We start from the raw sequence: 16,700 nt of genomic DNA, 5'->3' as shown, positions 1-16,700 counted from the left end.
TTAAAAGGAGAGTTGATATTCTGGTGGCATATTACTCAGGGTTTTTGAATGGAAACAATAAACTAGAGCTGCATGATTTAAGCATAGTTTATTGGGAAGGTGACTATTTGCTCTGACACTCAATGGGAAGCTTGGGAAATGAGACAGGATCAAGGAGGGTAAAAATCAGAGAAGACTCTCAAAATGTCCCTTGAAGAATCTCAGATGTATCCGAAACAGTATTATTATGTCAGCCACACAGATGGTGGCAGCTGCTAGCCTGAGCCTATGTAACTGGCCTGAGATCTGTCAGGCAGTCCAGAAAAGAACTAGGGGGTTAAAGTCCTGCCTATCATTGATTTTGAGATTCATCTTTATTAGGAAGTATATTCTGAGGACTGAAGAGATAGCTTAGTGGTAGAGTGCTTGCCTAGCAGGTATGGGGTTCTAGGTTTCATCCCTAGCACTGAAAAAAAAAAAGTATTGTGGACAATGAAAGAGAACAGTGTTCTCTACAGCCCAGACCAATCTATGTTTTTTTTTTTTCTTAAGAGTGACATTCCCCAAGCAACTGTCACATGGTCTCATATAGTTGTATCTTATCCAACTACAAATACTAGGAAATGCCCTTCCCTGAATAGCCTATAGCTAATGAATGTATGAATCAGCCACGTCTGGCCATTTGGGCCAGGATAGATGTCTGGTGAGGCATCTTTGCTTCAGAGTGACCTATGGGCACTTATAGCTTAGCTCAGCTTCTCTGTCTGCCCAGTTGCCTTCTCCCAGTCCTGTTAACAGATGTTGATTCTTCATAAGCAATCAGCACACCCAACTCCTCTCTAGTATCTGCTTTTGGAAAACACAGTGGGAAACAGAGCCAAACTCATGATCTTTGAAAAACAAAGCCAAAAATTCTATTTCCCTCATGGCATGAGATGCTTGAAATAGCCTCTTTTAGAAACAGGAAGTAAAACCTTTGTGGATGGGTTATTGTATGTCAGTAGGGGAGAGGTTAGCTGTTTGTGCTGTTGGCTACTTGGAACAATGGATGTTAGAGTAAATTAGGTGCTGCCAGAAAACCATGGAAAGGAAAGGTTTATTGCTAGTAAAGGGACTGGCAAGACCCCTTCTCACCAGGTGAGAGGAAGTGAGAAGTGCCAGCTATTGTTTTAGGTGACTTATAACATCCGAGATTTGGGGAATCTTTCTGCCTTACATGATTATAGCTGCCCCAAAGGAGTGCCCTCTCAGGTGACCCATATTGCCTGTGAGGTTTAGGGGCTCTTGCTGCCTTATATGGTTACAGGAGTAAAGAGGGTTGGGGCTAATCATTTACTGCCTTTACGACATGGGCCTAGTGTTGCCTAGGAAAAGAGCATGCTAAGCCATGAGAGAGGAGGCTTCTGGGCTAACAATGGATGTTTTGGTGAATCAGCGACATTGTTTTTCTTTTGTTTTCTTGGCATCATTAGAGATTGAATGTAGGGTCTCTTGCATGCAGGTAAGCACTCTATAGAACCACTCCCCCAGTCCAACAGCCCCATTTTGAAGCATACACTTCTGGTGTGGAATACCTCCCCAGTATTTCAATGCATTGTCTCCCAGCTGGCAACGGACTCTTCTACAAACTTCTCTCTAGTTTGATGTTCTATAGTGTCGGTAGTTTCTGGGTGATGGGGACAAATCCTGTGGATCCCTTGGGAATGAGTCCATTGTTCTTTTGCTCTGAAGTGAGTTGCTTTTAGATAGCTGTGTGTTGTATGGGATGCCATGACATTTAGTGACACTATGGATGATGTTGCGGGAAGAATCATAGCAAGCAGTGAGAACAAATCCAAAAGTAGGATTTATTATTTTGTTGTTGTTGTTTTTAATCAATGTGGACAAGACCCTGCTTTCCATGATGACAGGGATCCAATGTGTCAGCCTGCCATCAGGGGCCGCTTTGGTGAGCAAAGTTTTAGGACTCAGAGTTAGCTAAGAAGGTCTAGAAGGCTAGGCACTCAGCAGTAGAAGCCTTGGAGGGGAGAGATTTAAACTGTTTAACCCATATATAGCTGCTGTGACTGACAGTTTGATCATACACCTACCATGTACTCATGGAGGAGGCTGACCAAAGGCAGACTCTCATCCGCAGACAGGTCCTCTGGTCCTCTGGTTACTCACAACATCCTATTTTAGGAGGTAATTCTTGTGTAAGAATTAACTTGATATATTCTATTATCATACAATTTAGTATTCCACCCGTGACAAAAAGGATTTAATTTACTAGGTTACCCCTAGTATTCTTACCATAATAATTATATAATATTCTTGGATCACTATCCAGATACTTGTGTTATATTAACTCAAGAAATCCCTATCAAAAACTGTGAGGTAGGTATCGTTATACCCACTTACAGATAAGGCAGTGGCACCACAGACATTTTAACATTAAATAAACATGGTTTTGATGTTTTTCAGTGCTAGGGAGTCAAGCACTCCACCTCTGAGCTAGAGCACCAACCCAAACTCCTCTCTTGGAAAAGAATGACCTGGATTTGAAGTCAGGTGGGCTGGTTCCATTGCTCTTGTTCTTTTCTTAGGGTTAGTATTGGGACTTGAATTTAGTACCTGACACTTTCGCTGATTGGTTGGAACTTTATCAACTGAGGCGCACTTCCAACGCCCATTGTTCTTGTTTTTTCTTTCTTTTTTTTTTTGGCCGGTCTGGAGCTTGAGCTCAGGACTTGGGTGCTGTTTCTGGACTCCTTTTTGCTACAGGCTGGCACTCTACCACTTGAGCCACAGTGTCACTTCTGGCTCTTTCAGAGATTAATTGGAGATTACAGTCTCCTAGACTTTCCTGCCTGGGCTGGCTTTGAGCTATGATCTTCAGATCTCAGCCTTTTGAGTAGCTGGGATTATAGGCATGAGCCCCTGGTGCCCAGCTTTGCCCTTGTTCTTAATACCATGCTATACTATCCCTTCTTCCCAGTCTCTAATCTTTCTTCTTTCATCCAGAGTGTTACATTTTTTAGGACCTCAGCTTTTGCAGGAATCCTTCTCCTTGGTTCCAAAGGCTTATTCCTACATTCTCCTTAGTTCCCTATTCCAGTGATACTTCCCGGAGAAACCTTCTTTAATCCTTGCCAACAAAGCCAACTTCTCTTTTACCTGCTCTGTGGCACCATCTTTCTCTTGGTGTCACATAACACAGCTTGGAATCTAGCAATTAGTATTACCTTTACTCTTTCTCAGTATCTATGCAGGTTTGGCATGCAGAAGGCATGCAATACACTTGTATTCCATGGTTCTCTGGTGATCAGCTCTGGGTGTGCTCTTGATTCCCTAGGAATGTGATTCAATGATCTATGCTGGATGAATGGTGGATTACTCTTTTCAAGAACTTTATATATACTTGAAGCCTTGGAGCAGTTAATCTATGGATGGAGGCTGGAGGGCTAATTTTTTTGGTCACCAAAGGCTCTTTTCTTTCTTCTTTATGATTTAAAACCCTTTACTCTTAGCAAGCACTGGCAAAGATTTTTCTCTCAGCAATCATCTTGATGGAGCAGCTCTTGTTAGGTGACACTGAATTGGGTGCTTCCACATGAGGTTTTCTCACTTGACTTGAATTGTTGAGCTGACCGAGGCTCCCCCAAGTCATCCACTCAATTAGTTTATGATAGCAGGATTCTGGTATAGGACACATTCCCCAAAGGAGCAGTGGTTTTCCATTTTTCTGCATGTAGGATTTACCTGGAGAGTTATTGAAAGTGCTGATGTCTGAGCTTTAGTCAGCACTGTTCAAGTCATCTTCTTTTGCAGGGGGCGGGGGTGCTGCCATTATACATTTTTACATTCCTAGACCTATAGCTCTCACACTACTTCACTCCCCCACCCTCACTTTTCCTGGAGAAAGGGAGAGGAATTATGAAATGTAGTTCATGCTAGGCTGACCAGTGGAGAGTCTGCATTATTATAGGAAATGGATTTATTTGTAGGAAACAAAAGCAGGTGACTGTGTGGTTTTTGTCTTGTGTTTTAAATAAAAATACTTGGAAAACTCATTTTTTACATTACTTTAAACCATATGTATTTATTATTGTATTAGGCTTAATCAGAGTTATTTTATTTACTTACATATTTTAAAAGAAGGTCAAGAATTATCCCTGCACTTTTCTGCAGGAAAGGGACCAAGATACTTGTATCCACTTTAGGTACTTTTGACTCCAAATAGCAACCAGGATCCATGTGGCTCAGGGATTATCAACCAAGCCACACATTAAACATATATGGGAGAACATATTATATATGATGCATACATATTACTACATGCTATACATGAGTGGTCAGCTCTCATTTCATTGCCCTTCCTTCCCTGAAACAGATATATAAAGATCCTGGCCATGAACAATGTGAAATAAGAATAAATAAATAAATGAATGAGTGAGTGATAGCTTTTGCTATTGTCAGCTTCAGTTCCTCCTTGCTTAGGAGCTAACTCCTGACCTGTGTGGTCAAGGGGATAGCTTTCACCCTGGGGATTCTCTTTGGGTGTCTCATAACATCTCTTCCCCATGATGGTTGAAGCTACACTCATTTTTATCTCCTGTCCTTCTCTGTTCAAGAAAACAATTGTCAATTTACCATGGAAGTTCATTTTATGTGGCCTGGGAAGAATGCCTAGGGATGTGGGATGAAGGGAAAGGCTATGATTAGTATCCCATGTTGAGTCTAGAATCTCTAAAGCTCTGAGGACTCTTTTTGTTTTTGTTTTTTTTTTGGTTGGTTGTGGGGATTGAACTCTGGACCTGGGGGCTGTCCCTCGGCTCTTCAGTTCAAGGCGAGCACTCTATCATTTTGAGCCACAGTTGATTGGAGATAAGAGTTTCATGGATTACTTTCCTGCCGGGCTGGTTTTGAACTGTGATCCTCAGATCTCAGCCTCCTGAGAAGCTAGGATTACAGGTGTGAGCCACCGGCACCTAGCTCTCTGAGGACTCTTTAACAGTTAAATAGCCTATATCCAGGATACCAAGTAGAAGGCAACTTCACTGTTTCTTATAATTCCTCCTTCAAACCTGCTTCCCCAACTTATTCTTCCTCATTCCTGGATGGAATTTCAGGTAAGTAGTTTTTCTGATCCTATTTATATACAGAAAAATCCAGTCAAATAATCAACGAAGTGTATCTCTCATCAAATTGGCATCTTTCCCTTTTCCCAGGTCAGGCTCAGTCTTGGAAGTCTGAGATGGTGGCCACCTTTTGTTTCCTTCCCTATCTTGCTCCCTTCCTCAGGCCTGCTTATCCCCCCTTCCTCCTCCCAACTAAACTGTGCCTTTTCCAGGTGGCAGAAAAAGTTCCTTGTTTGGAGCAGTTAAATTTGGAGGGTTATGGTCTCTAAGTATAGCAAATTAATTCCATTCAGGTTGACCAATAGGTACTAAATTATAGCTCAATAGGACTCATATCCACAGGGGCTCATGGAATTCCTTGAAGATCTTGATTCTTCTAGTCAAATTCCCTTCTACATTAGGTATAAGACTCTCCTCTAAGCCTGTAGATCAGCTCTAATAGTTATCTCAAATAGCCACCCACTCTTTACTCTCCAGTCTATTCTGACCCTTCCTTCCTTTCTTTTTCCCTTTCCCACTCTGCAGCTTGTTGTCTACTACTCATGCCTTGAGTGGAGGTACTCAGATTACCAGCCTGTGTGTGTGTGTGTGTGTGTGTGTGTGTGTGTGTGTGTGTGTGTGTGCACCTGGCACATGTCTGTACATGTGCCAGTACTTGGGCTTGAACTCAAGGTCTGGACATTTTTGCTCAAGGCTGGTGTTCTGCTACTTCAGCCATACCTCACTTTTGGCTTTTTGGTGATTAACTGGAGATAAGAGTCTTATGGACTTCCCTGCTTGGGCTGGCTTTGAATTGCAATTCTCAGATCTTAGCCTCCTGAGTAGCTAGGGCTACAGGCATGGCCATGGGCTCCCAACCTCAGATTACTCCTTTAAGATAGGTGACTCTCAGTACTTCTGGGAGGTTTCAAACAACTTGAGTTTCTTTTCCATGCTTCTTGATATTGTCAGCCTACCTCCAAGGAGAAAAAGTGGTGGAGCTGTTTTCATTCAGAGAAAGTCTTAGAACCCCAGAAGTATGGAAACATGAAAGTGAGCACAGACTTCCCTTTCTCTTGTCACAGCAGTGATTTTTGGTCACTCCAGATTAGGCCAAAGTTCCTCTTTTATTAGGAAGAGCAGGCCCATCCTGAGTGTACTGGAGAATTGTCTACTTTACTGGAAGGAAGGTGTGGCAGGGACACCTGCCTTTTATCTGTCTGTTTTCCTCATGCCTCAGGGGCCCAAATAAAGCATCCAGAGGATCTCACAGAATTTGTGCTTAGTGAATATCTATGGCCAAACATGGGCATAAACAATAGCTTATGACTTTCTTCTTCCATGTAAAGTAGGAAATGAAACTTCTTCTGGGTTGGGACTTTTACACCTATCTCCTCTGAAACCCCAGGAAGCCAACAGCCAAGTACTGTGGGTTTCAATAGCTGGGTCACCCATTGGCTTAGAGATCTATAGCATATCTTCTTGAGGTCTTAATTCTGTCATTTGGAACAAATACTCCCCAATCTTCTCTTACTCAGCAAGCCGTAGCCTGGTGAGACTTCCTGATCCTTCCTAGAACCACTGAGGGAGGGGTTCCACCTGGGGCTCTATCATTAACTCATCCTACAAACTAACCATGACGTTGAAAAAGTCAACTTCTTTACAGAGCAGGACGGGAGCAGACACCGCCGAAACATGTTGTGTGGTAGCTTCTTCAATGCCCCCACAAGAAATTAGGACCCCTAAAGAGTGTCTTCCATCAGGATCTTGAGTAACTTAGATCCCTTTCTGCCTCTTAGCCCTGGATTGTAATGGTTTGTAGATGCAGAGCTAGGAGTCAGGGGCAGAAGGGCTGAGATAACTCTGGGCTTAGACTGGGTCCAGAAGCAGAACATTTTAATGCTTTTTTTTAAGCCCTGATTTTAATGCTTTTTTTTTTAAGCCCTGGTAGAACCAAGGCTCTTAGCAGCCTGGAGAAGGCAGTTATGTTCACTAAAGTCCAGTGGCAGTGAGTTAGAGTCTGGCCCTTAGTTTAGGAAGTTGCTGATGCCAAGGATTAGAGGAGACAGCAGGCCTGTGAGATGCAGACAGCAGCATGGAAGCTACAGACAGAATTGGCTAGGGAGAACATGAGACCGGGTAAATGGAGCACTGTCTTTGTTTTCTGACTTCATTCCTGAGGATGAGGGAGAAAGTTTGAAGTCCTCTCCGTGTTCCTTCATCCAGTCATAGACTCAGCTCTAGAAGGAACCCAGTCAGAAAGCCCAGAGAGTAGCAAGGGGCTATAAGTACACTGGGTTGCCAGATGTGACTATGCTTAGCAGGAAGGAAGGAGACCCCCAAACATCAAAAGCAAGTCCCAGGCAAAGTGTAGGTAGCTATTTCTTTGGTCCTTTTCATTAAGCCTGTAACATGTGATGTTAGGGATCACATCATTCAGTGCCAGTGCTTAGATTCAGTGAGGACAGTCCTGTTTTCTAGTCCCACTTATTCATTTTAGGATAAGGAATAAGTCACACCTTATGCCTCTTTCTTGGAAATGTGAATGTCTGGAGGTGGTGGAAAGATATGGTAGCTTTTGGAAGGCAGATCCCACTCTACAGACTGTGCAGAGTCACGACCAGTTATCAAATCTTTCATTTACCTTCCACCCAACATCAATCCACCCATCCATAAATCCATCACTGTATTCATCTATTGGTCCTCTGCTCATCTACGCATCCATCAGTCCTGTCCATGTGCTAGTCTATTCATTTTTCATTTATTCACTTATCCACCAGTCTTTTTTCCACCTATTAAATTATTAATTTTTCATCCATCCATCCATCCATCCATACATACATACATACTTACATACACCCACCCATACATCTATTTGCCCCTCTTTCCTTCTTTCCATTCACCTACTTACCAATATATCTATCCATCCAATTAATTGTATTTGATTAATTGTACCAAACTTCCTATTCTCTGCCTCCTTTTTCTACTTCCTCTTTCCTACCTTGTGAGAAATATTTGTCTCAAGTGTGCTATGTATGAAGTTTCTCAAGTTTAGTAGATTTCTCTAAAACATAAAAACCATACTAGGTGAAAATTTACTCCTTCATGGAGCCCCAAATGACTTCTCTGTGCCCAAAGCATTTATTAAACATAAGACGGTACATTAGCCGGGCGCTGGTGACTCACGCCTGTAATCCTAGCTACTCAGGAGGCTGAGATCTGAGGATCATGGTTCAAAGCCAGTACGGGCAGGAAAGACCATGAGACTCCTATCTCCAATAAACCATTAGAAAACTGGAAGTGGCGCTGTAGCTCAAGTGGTAGAGCGCTCGCCTTGAGCTGAAGAGCTGAGGGATAGCACCCAAGCCCAGAGTTCAAGCCCCATGACTGACAAAAAAAAAAAAGTCTGTACATTTAGGATTGCAGGGAGAGAAAGAAGGTAAGTAAAAAAAGGAGAGTGAAAAAGGGAAAAAGAAAGGTGGTTAGTCTGATGTTGTCGATCCTCTCTGCTTTTTTGAGATACCCAAAGTCAAGAAGCAGGGAGAGGAGAATCCGAATCTCACATTTACATTTTAAACCTTTAAGCGTCCTCATTTTAGAAAGGGATGCTGTAACTCCTAAAACATCTTCACAAAATAAGGTCAAATATCTTATTCCAGTGGTTTCTTAACTGGTCTGCCTACTTTCAGATCTCCTACACGCCATTCTAAGCCTCTTGTCATCAAAGTAATCTTTCTACAATGTCCTTGGTCTTGTCTTCTTCTTGAAGCCCTTTGTTGGCTCCATAAGCCAGAGGACAATCCGAAAGGATCTTCATGATCTGATCTCAGGTGTCTCCTTAGCCCCATGTTCTTCCTCTCCTGTCATAAACTTTACACTTACACATGACTAGAATAGTTTACACATTCTCACGCATTCTACACTGTCTTATCCCATATATTGACTTTGATCACCCCTCAGCCTGGAATATCCCCCATTACTCTGTTCTCTGTACTTTCTTTGAACCAGGCATATTCATCTATTGCTAAGTTCAGCACCTTGGACTATAACTGATTTGCTTATATCTGTCTTTCCTATCAGATTGTGAACTGCTTGAGTGACAGTTTTTACAAGAGAAATAGGATAACTTTGGACAAGATAGAGTGTCATTCCACAGGAGAGAAGACAAATGGCTTCTCCCTAAAAGCCCAGACCTTTGAGGAGAGGACCAAGCTGTGGTCTTGGCCAGGCAGGATATGTAAGCCATGAATGGGGAACTTTGGGATGACATAATGACCTGCTGTAGGACTCATTTCCTGTTTTCTTTAAATAAAAGATCTTTGGAGAGACAGGCAACTAGAATACCTGTGCTACAAGGACAAGATGAATGCTACAGAGGAGGCCTCCAGTGCCCACTTCACAGTGGACAAACAGAACATCTCCCTCTGGACCCCAGGCAAGTATGAGTTGCTGCTTGGCACCTGCTAGATGCTGTGACGAAATCTACCTTTAATTGGTGCTTAACATGACTTTTTCTTTTTCTTTTTTCCAGAGACTCTTCCTAAGCAAGGTCCGAATCTGGTCCTGAGACAACCTCTTACCGTTCGTGTGGTTTTAATCTGTCTGTCACTGACCCTGGCCACTTCTGTTGTCCTTCAGGTCATTCTGTGTAAGTCCTCAGGATTTCTTGTCTGCTGATCTCTGGCCGGTTGGCTTCCTGGAGATATAGACCCTTCTCTTTCTGGTTCTCCTCTGTCTCTCCTACCTGTGGTGTTTCATTGCCTCATTTCTCCTCTGTACCTGTAGTTTCAGTGTGCTCTGTCCCAGTGAGATGAGCCACTTCACTTCCTTTTCCAGTTTCTGGAAGGTTTTTCTGAATGACATCAGTACTCACACATTTGTCTTCAAGGATGCAGTCTTCTATCTTGAGGAAGTTACCTAGTTTTTTGTTTTTAATTTCATGCAACTTTCCCCCCTTTGTCCTTCTTAGCTCTGGGTCCTTTGGATTCAGATCCTTGTGGACAGTCTCTGACAGTAAGTGCGATGTTTCTTGACTCAATGAGGGACTGAGTTCCAAGTGTGTCCTAGGCCTGACTGATGAGGTGGAGAAGCTAGCCAATGAGCAGTCACATTTCCAAGATTTAGTTCATGCACTGGGACTCTTTCATGTTTTCTTCATTGTCTTGTCTGGATGAAGATCATGCCAGTGGAGACTTCCTCTTCATCTGTTTTGCCTCTTCTGGTAGAGCCCATTTCTTTCTGCAGGATCATCAGAGAGCAGAGCAAGGGAATATAATTTTTCGTTCTTCAAGGCCTCGTAATATACTCAATCTGAGGCTGTAGACTCTACTCTTTACCCCAAATCCATCATTTACTCCATTCCAGACCCCTAATCTTAAACCTAGGACTTTCTTTGACCATTCTTGGTTTATTTCTAGTCTTCTACATGGCACTCCAAAACTGTGAGTTGAGACAAATGTGAAAAGAGATGGGGAAAAGGAAAGAGAGAGATGGCTTAAATCTCTCTTTCCATGTTCTGAACTGGGAGACTATACGCTGGAGCTCCCATTGTCATGAAGGGGCCCAGCCCATGGGGAGATGTGGGAGACTGGAGGGGTCTCTGAAAGTAGAGGGCAGGGGATCAACTCTGTCATGCCCAAAGGGGACTAAGTGATGCAGAGAGTGACAAGGAGGTGATTGAAGGCATCCTTTCACTTCAGTGTACTCTGAATCCTCAAAGGAAATTGAGGACTGGATTTTCCCCTGCTTCTGCTTGCTCATGAAATCTCTCAGAGGCAGTCCATGTTTTATCTGTCTTCTTACTGTATGCATCACCTTCATTCTTAGCACATGATGGATGCCCATTGCATGCTTGCTTTACCTTAGTGAATGATTGTAGGGAGGTGGCTACAATCCTTGGACTATCTTAGTTCCTTAGGAACTAACATCCTGCCAGCAGGATGAGAACAACAGTTTTAGAATCTCTAAGTATCTCCTCAATTGACCTCTTGACTTTCTTAAATCCAGATCCCTGGCTGATGGGCACACTATCAGATGTAAAGACTGATGCTCAGGTATTGAAAAGTCGTGTGGATAACATCAGCACCCTTGGTTCTAAAGTTCTGAAGAACAGCAAAGGCATGGAGGCAGCTGGCAGTCAGATCCAGATGCTGCATGTTAGCCTTGATCAGGTGAATTCTCACATCTCGACATTGAGGAACAGTGTGGACAAAGCCAATGCACAGATCCAGAACTTAACAAGAAGTTGGAAGGAAGTTGATTCCTTAAATAGCCAAATTCCAGAGTTGAAAAGAGATTTTGATAAAGCCAATACTTTACATGCAAAGGTCCAGGGACTACAGAGCAGCTTGGAGAATATCAGCAAATTGCTCAAAGAACAAAGTAAGTAACTTAAAAAGAGCATTGTAAGCTGCTCAGTGACCTATAAGACTTCACCTGAGTTAGATGTGAGGGCATTGGGCTGGTGAGTGAGCAGGGCTCAGGGTAGCAAAGGAGGTGGGCAGGCATGGACTAATTAAAAAGAGAGGGCTTAGCATTAGGGTTCAGGAGGACTTATGGGCTATAAGGAGAGAAGATATCAGGACCCAGTTTGGGTGGCATCACTGAGATGCAGAGTGTGAAAGTATTAGAGGGTCTCTGTTCTGGCACAAACCTGCCATTTCCCATTAGCTTTCTTCCTTTGAACTTAGAAGCTCAGCCATTTGTCATGGCCTATGAAGAATTGCTTCTCCCATGTGGGAAAAACAGATTTCTGGTTATTTCTTTGCTTCTTCTCTAACCCCAGAGACTATCCATCAGTCTCAGTCAGACTTTGAAGATCCAAGAGAATGTCCTCAAACCCTCATACCAGGACCTAAGGACCTCAGAGCCCTGTTCTATTCACTGATATCTCTGGGATTCTACTCCACCCCCAGACAGTACTCTGCGGAACCAGGTACATCCTGTTAACCACCAGCCCCTGTTTTCCAGATGATGTTCTGCAGATGGTTTCCCAAGGTTGGAAGTACTTCAGAGAGAACTTCTACTACTTTTCTCATACTCCAAAGACCTGGTACAGTGCTCAGCAGTTTTGTGTGTCCAGGAATTCAAACCTGGCTTCAGTGACCTCAGAGGCTGAGCAGGTGAGGATTGTTTCTATGGGCTCTCTAAGGGTGTGGGGGGCCAATGTTTCCCAGAGGCTGGGCAAGATGATATGGTGATAGTGGAAGTTTTCAAATGTCAGCAATCTACCTATGAAAAGTTTATTTCTCACTGATGCTGCCCACCTAGCAAGGGCTGATAGGTGGGTTCTGCTCATTGTCATACTCAAGGACCTAAGCCAGAAAGACTTCATCTTCACATGAAGTTATAATTACTGAAGCATAGAAAGGGCTCTTAAAGCTTCTGCCCAGAGAGAACACATGTCCCTTCTGCTCAGATGTCCCTAGTGGAAGTAAATTGTACAGTACTCCTCGCTTCAAAGAGACAAGGAAGGGGGGCTCTTTGCATGTTTCCAGAAACAGAAATATTTGCAAATACCATGAATTGCACTGCGTGACTCAAGAAGTCTCCTCTCTGGAGAGGTACTCTATGAGTTGGGTCTCTTCCATCAGGGCAATCAGTACAGCTAAGAGTATGTGCTCCGGAGCCAAGAGTCCCAACCTACCATCTTCTAGTCCTAGAACCCTAGATAGACTACTTACCTTCTCAGGCCTTAGCCTATTCATCGAGGAAACACGTATCATAATGGTGCCTGCCTCCAAGAATAAAGGAGAAAACACGTATGAAGGACTTACACATTTAAGGATTCCTTGAATTTAGTTATTATCATTCACACCATCAGGATCCTGATCTGAAATTTAGCTGAATATTTTTTTGTACTCCAGTATCTTTCCTGAGGGGCAAAAAAACCTGAGTCCTGAGTTTGTTAGTTGCAGATCAAAGACAAATCAGAATTTGGAAGATGGACTCTGAGTAAGGGCAGGAAGAGGAATGAGAGAAGCTGTGTGTACAGCTATCTGAGCACAAGTAGAGAATGCCTAGAGACAGATATTTACACTTCAGGATGTGGTGACAATTCTGTTCATTCTGTATTCCCCACAGGAGTTTCTGTACAAGACAGCAGATGGACGTCCGCATTGGATTGGCCTGACTAAAACAGGGAGTGAAGGGAATTGGTCCTGGGTGGATGGCACTCCATTCAACAGTGTCCAGAGTAAGAGGTGAGCCTTTAGGACCTTCCTTCCCAGTCTGAGTGAGAGCCAAGGCATGAAGGAGTGGAGGTTGTTTCCCTTGTTTTAACATAGCAGGAATCCTGGAGCTAACAGCTCACTGCTGCCTCTCAGGCTGTGGGACCTGGGATGAGTCCATGGTCCTCCATGTCTTATGGGATTTGACAGTAAGACCCTCTACTTAGCTCAGGCAGAGATCCTATCCCAAGCCTATGTCTTTGCAGTATGCGTTTGTGTAGGGACTTGAACATGGTAGACTGTTTGGCCTTAATTTAGACTAGAGATGAACTTTACCAATCCCCTTCCTCTTAAGCTTGAGTATAAAGATCATAACAAAGACCAAAGCTGAGATGGAAAGAAATGCAACTCTGTGTGTATGTGTGTGTGCATGTGTGTGCATGCGTACATGTGCACACCACTCCTGGGGCTTGAACTCAGGGTCTCATGCTCTCCCTTGGCTTTTTTGTTCAAGTCTGGCACTCTTCTACTTGAGCCATACTTTCACTTATGGCGTTTTGCTAGTTATGTAGACATAAGAGTCCAAATAACTGAACTGTAGTCCTCAGATCTCAGCCTCCTAAGTAGTTAGGAATACAGGCATGTTCTACCAGCACCTGTTAAGAACTCATTTCTCTACTGGAGATAAGCTCTTTATTTTCTAAGTTTGTGAGTATATTTTTGTATTTTCACTCGGGTAGGTTCTGGATTCCAGGTGAGCCCAACAATCTGGGAAACAACGAACACTGTGGCAATATAAAAGTGTCCTCACTCAAGTCCTGGAACGATGATTCCTGTGACAGTAAGCTCCTTTTCATCTGTAAACTGCCCCATCAGAGCTATGACACGACTGCCCACATCAACCCTTGAGCCCTAATGCTTATCTAACTTGAAGAAATACTCCAGGAAGAACTAGTCCTCACTCCAGGATAATTTCACAACCTCTTCTATTTTATTTTATTTTATTGCTTCAAAAGTGTCCTGAAGGCATCCTGAATTCTTATCTACATTGGCTGAGAGTTCTCTGACTCCATAGGGGCAGCTGGACTGGCAAAGACTTGGGTTCAATGGAAGGGGAAGCTGGAGAGGATTTAGAAGTTCACATTGGCTAAGAAAGTATATCAGGACTCCAAAATCTTAGGTCAACACCTTGGGCCTTCACTTCCTTCTGAGCCCAATTTCAACATTATACAATGTGTACATGTATCCGAGCTCTACACAGTACCCTATAAATATGTACAATATTCATGGTTTTATGTATCAGTTAAAAATAAATTTTAGTTAAAAAAGGAAGAACAACAGATTTAAATCACATTGTGTAAGACCAACCAAGCAATTCTGATACTGTTCTTCAGGACTGTTCCTGGTTGGTCCTTCAGACTTCCTACATGCCGCTGGCTGGCAGTTGGCTATGTTTTCCATGGAAATAGCTCTGTTCTTTGTGACCCTGTCCATGCCATATTCCATTGTCCTCTTTATCCACATCCTCTGAAGCCAGAACCCCTTCTTTCCCTGGATGAGCTTAACTTGGTTCAGGTTAGGATAGACATGGTTTGTGCCTCCTTGTGAGCTGGGTAAGTACCTCACCTACTCACTCACTCATTCATACATTTACTCACTCATTCTTCATACTCGGATGCCTAGCTCTACCAGCCACTATCATCATCTGCCCATCCCTGACTGCTCTTGCCCCACCTTCTGTCAGTTTCCTCTGGTGCACTGTGTAGGGAACTATTCTCTCTGAATCTGAAGTAAATGCTCTGTACACACATTTCTTTCCTAGTGGCAAAGGCAGTCTGCTTTGTTGGACATGATATTCTGGGGCACACTCAAGATTCACACAGCTTGTTCTGCTGGCACTCTACTACTGGAGCATGACTTTAGCACTGCTTTTTTGTTGACGGAATGAGGAAAGTCAGGGAAAAGGGCATTACGGATCAAGCCAAAGCTCAACCCTGGAGCTGGGGATTAGGTTTAAGTCTAGCTTCATTCCTAGCAGATGGACTGAGAATAAGGGAAGGGTGGTTCTCAGGGCAAACTCGGGGCATGATACCTGAAACAGGGAGATGTGTCAGCCTTTTGCTGCCGGGGCTTCTGGTTTTAACCCTTAATTAGTCTTTCTTTTCCATAAACTATTGGACTTTAAACTTTATGTGGAACAAGTCCCCAGCTTGAAGTTAGGGAAAGACTTGTTCTCACAGCTATTCTGGTGCCTAACCAGGTGATGAGAGCTATTTACCCAGCTTCAGAGGCCTAGAGGTGAGACAGGCCATCCTTTGAATTGCAGATGCCTAGCTCAGTAGGTAGAGCAAGGAAAGGTCTCCGCTTTAGAGGGTATGTAGGTATTATGTTAATTAGCTGCAGGGAAGCTGCTCCTTGTGCTTTTGTTTATATTTGGGCTTTGTCTCCACCTAAGCGTGTAGTTTTTGCCTTTAAAAGCTTGGTGCAAACTCTGTGTGGGACTGCTATACTATTGAGACAATAGTCTGTCAAGCACACACCAGCTTTCTAGTAAATATTCCCAATTCAACCTCTCAAAAGGTGGCTTCTCTGTTTTCCCACGACTGGATTTATATCTGAGATACCGTACAACAAGCTTTGTGGTGTTAGGGGATGATATGGTCAACTGAAGCAATTACCAGGCTGTCTGCAGCTGTGGGTCTACTTGGATTTCCAAGAGCATAATCCTGGGACCATCGGTAGAGGCAGGAAAAACAAACGTGTGAGTGATCTCAGTTGTGGTTCTGGTACTATGCGCAAAATAGCAGTATCCTGGGAATTGCTGCAAATGGTGTTCTCGCAGGAAATAGGTGGGAGGGGAGAGTAAAATTAGGGGAAGAGAGAAAGTGGGGGTAATCATAGTGTAGGAGACTATGCCCTTCTTCTGTCCAGACACTTTCCTTCTGCTGAGCAAGGGGTCCCCAAGTTCTGCTTTGGAGGTCATCTTAGTGTCTCAAGCCCTAGAGAAAATAGCTTCTTAGGGGACCCAGCCCAATCCTTTATTTATGGGGAAATGGAAACCAAGACTAGCCCTTCCTTCTTACTGGCATCTGTGGGGAGAAGTCTCCAGCAGCTCCCAACCAACATGGAGAAAGAAGGGGCTTAGTTAGACACTCTTGGGGTTTCAGGCAAGGCTAGTTACTGGCTCAGAAATAAGGTGTCTTTCCTCCCTCTCAGACCAGCTATCAACAGACAGGAAATAAAAAATAAAAGGCCAACAGATCGAGGCTCTATACTCTACATGCCATCCTCCTACCTGCACAGCTCAATACACATGTGCATGCACATAGCAGCAGGATCTGGTGAAACAGCTCCACCTTTCTCACACCATAGAGCAAGTTCAGCAGTCCATTGTCATCTGAGCTGACAGCAGCAGCTGCTATAGCATACATTTGTCTTACCACACTGAGGTCCT

At 43.5% G+C, this 16,700-nt stretch overlaps 1 protein-coding gene across 1 annotated transcript; it reads left to right on the top strand.

The window, feature by feature from the left end:
- The first annotated feature begins 9,440 nt into the window (after positions 1-9,440).
- LOC105990145 (C-type lectin domain family 4 member K-like) lies at positions 9,441-14,155 on the top strand. Its single transcript, XM_013022470.1, has 6 exons — positions 9,441-9,513; positions 9,610-9,726; positions 11,085-11,459; positions 12,048-12,199; positions 13,161-13,279; positions 13,987-14,155. Exons 1-6 carry the CDS (start codon positions 9,441-9,443, stop codon positions 14,153-14,155), a joined length of 1,005 nt encoding a protein of 334 aa, XP_012877924.1.
- Positions 14,156-16,700: the final 2,545 nt, after the last annotated feature.

Source organism: Dipodomys ordii, unplaced genomic scaffold, assembly GCF_000151885.1.
Source record: "Dipodomys ordii isolate 6190 unplaced genomic scaffold, Dord_2.0 Scaffold63, whole genome shotgun sequence".
NCBI lineage: Eukaryota > Metazoa > Chordata > Mammalia > Rodentia > Heteromyidae > Dipodomys > Dipodomys ordii.
This window is presented reverse-complemented; position numbering and strand designations above follow the sequence as displayed.

What these genes read in the sequence shown, in the direction of transcription:
- LOC105990145 (XM_013022470.1), top strand. Translation starts at nt 9,441, where the DNA reads ATGAATGCTACAGAGGAGGCCTCCAGTGCCCACTTCACAGTGGACAAA. An exon ending in CATCTCCCTCTGGACCCCAG is followed by an intron (nt 9,514 to 9,609) that starts GCAAGTATGAGT and finishes TCTTTTTTCCAG; the next exon opens with AGACTCTTCCTAAGCAAGGT. An exon ending in TGACCTCAGAGGCTGAGCAG is followed by an intron (nt 12,200 to 13,160) that starts GTGAGGATTGTT and finishes TATTCCCCACAG; the next exon opens with GAGTTTCTGTACAAGACAGC.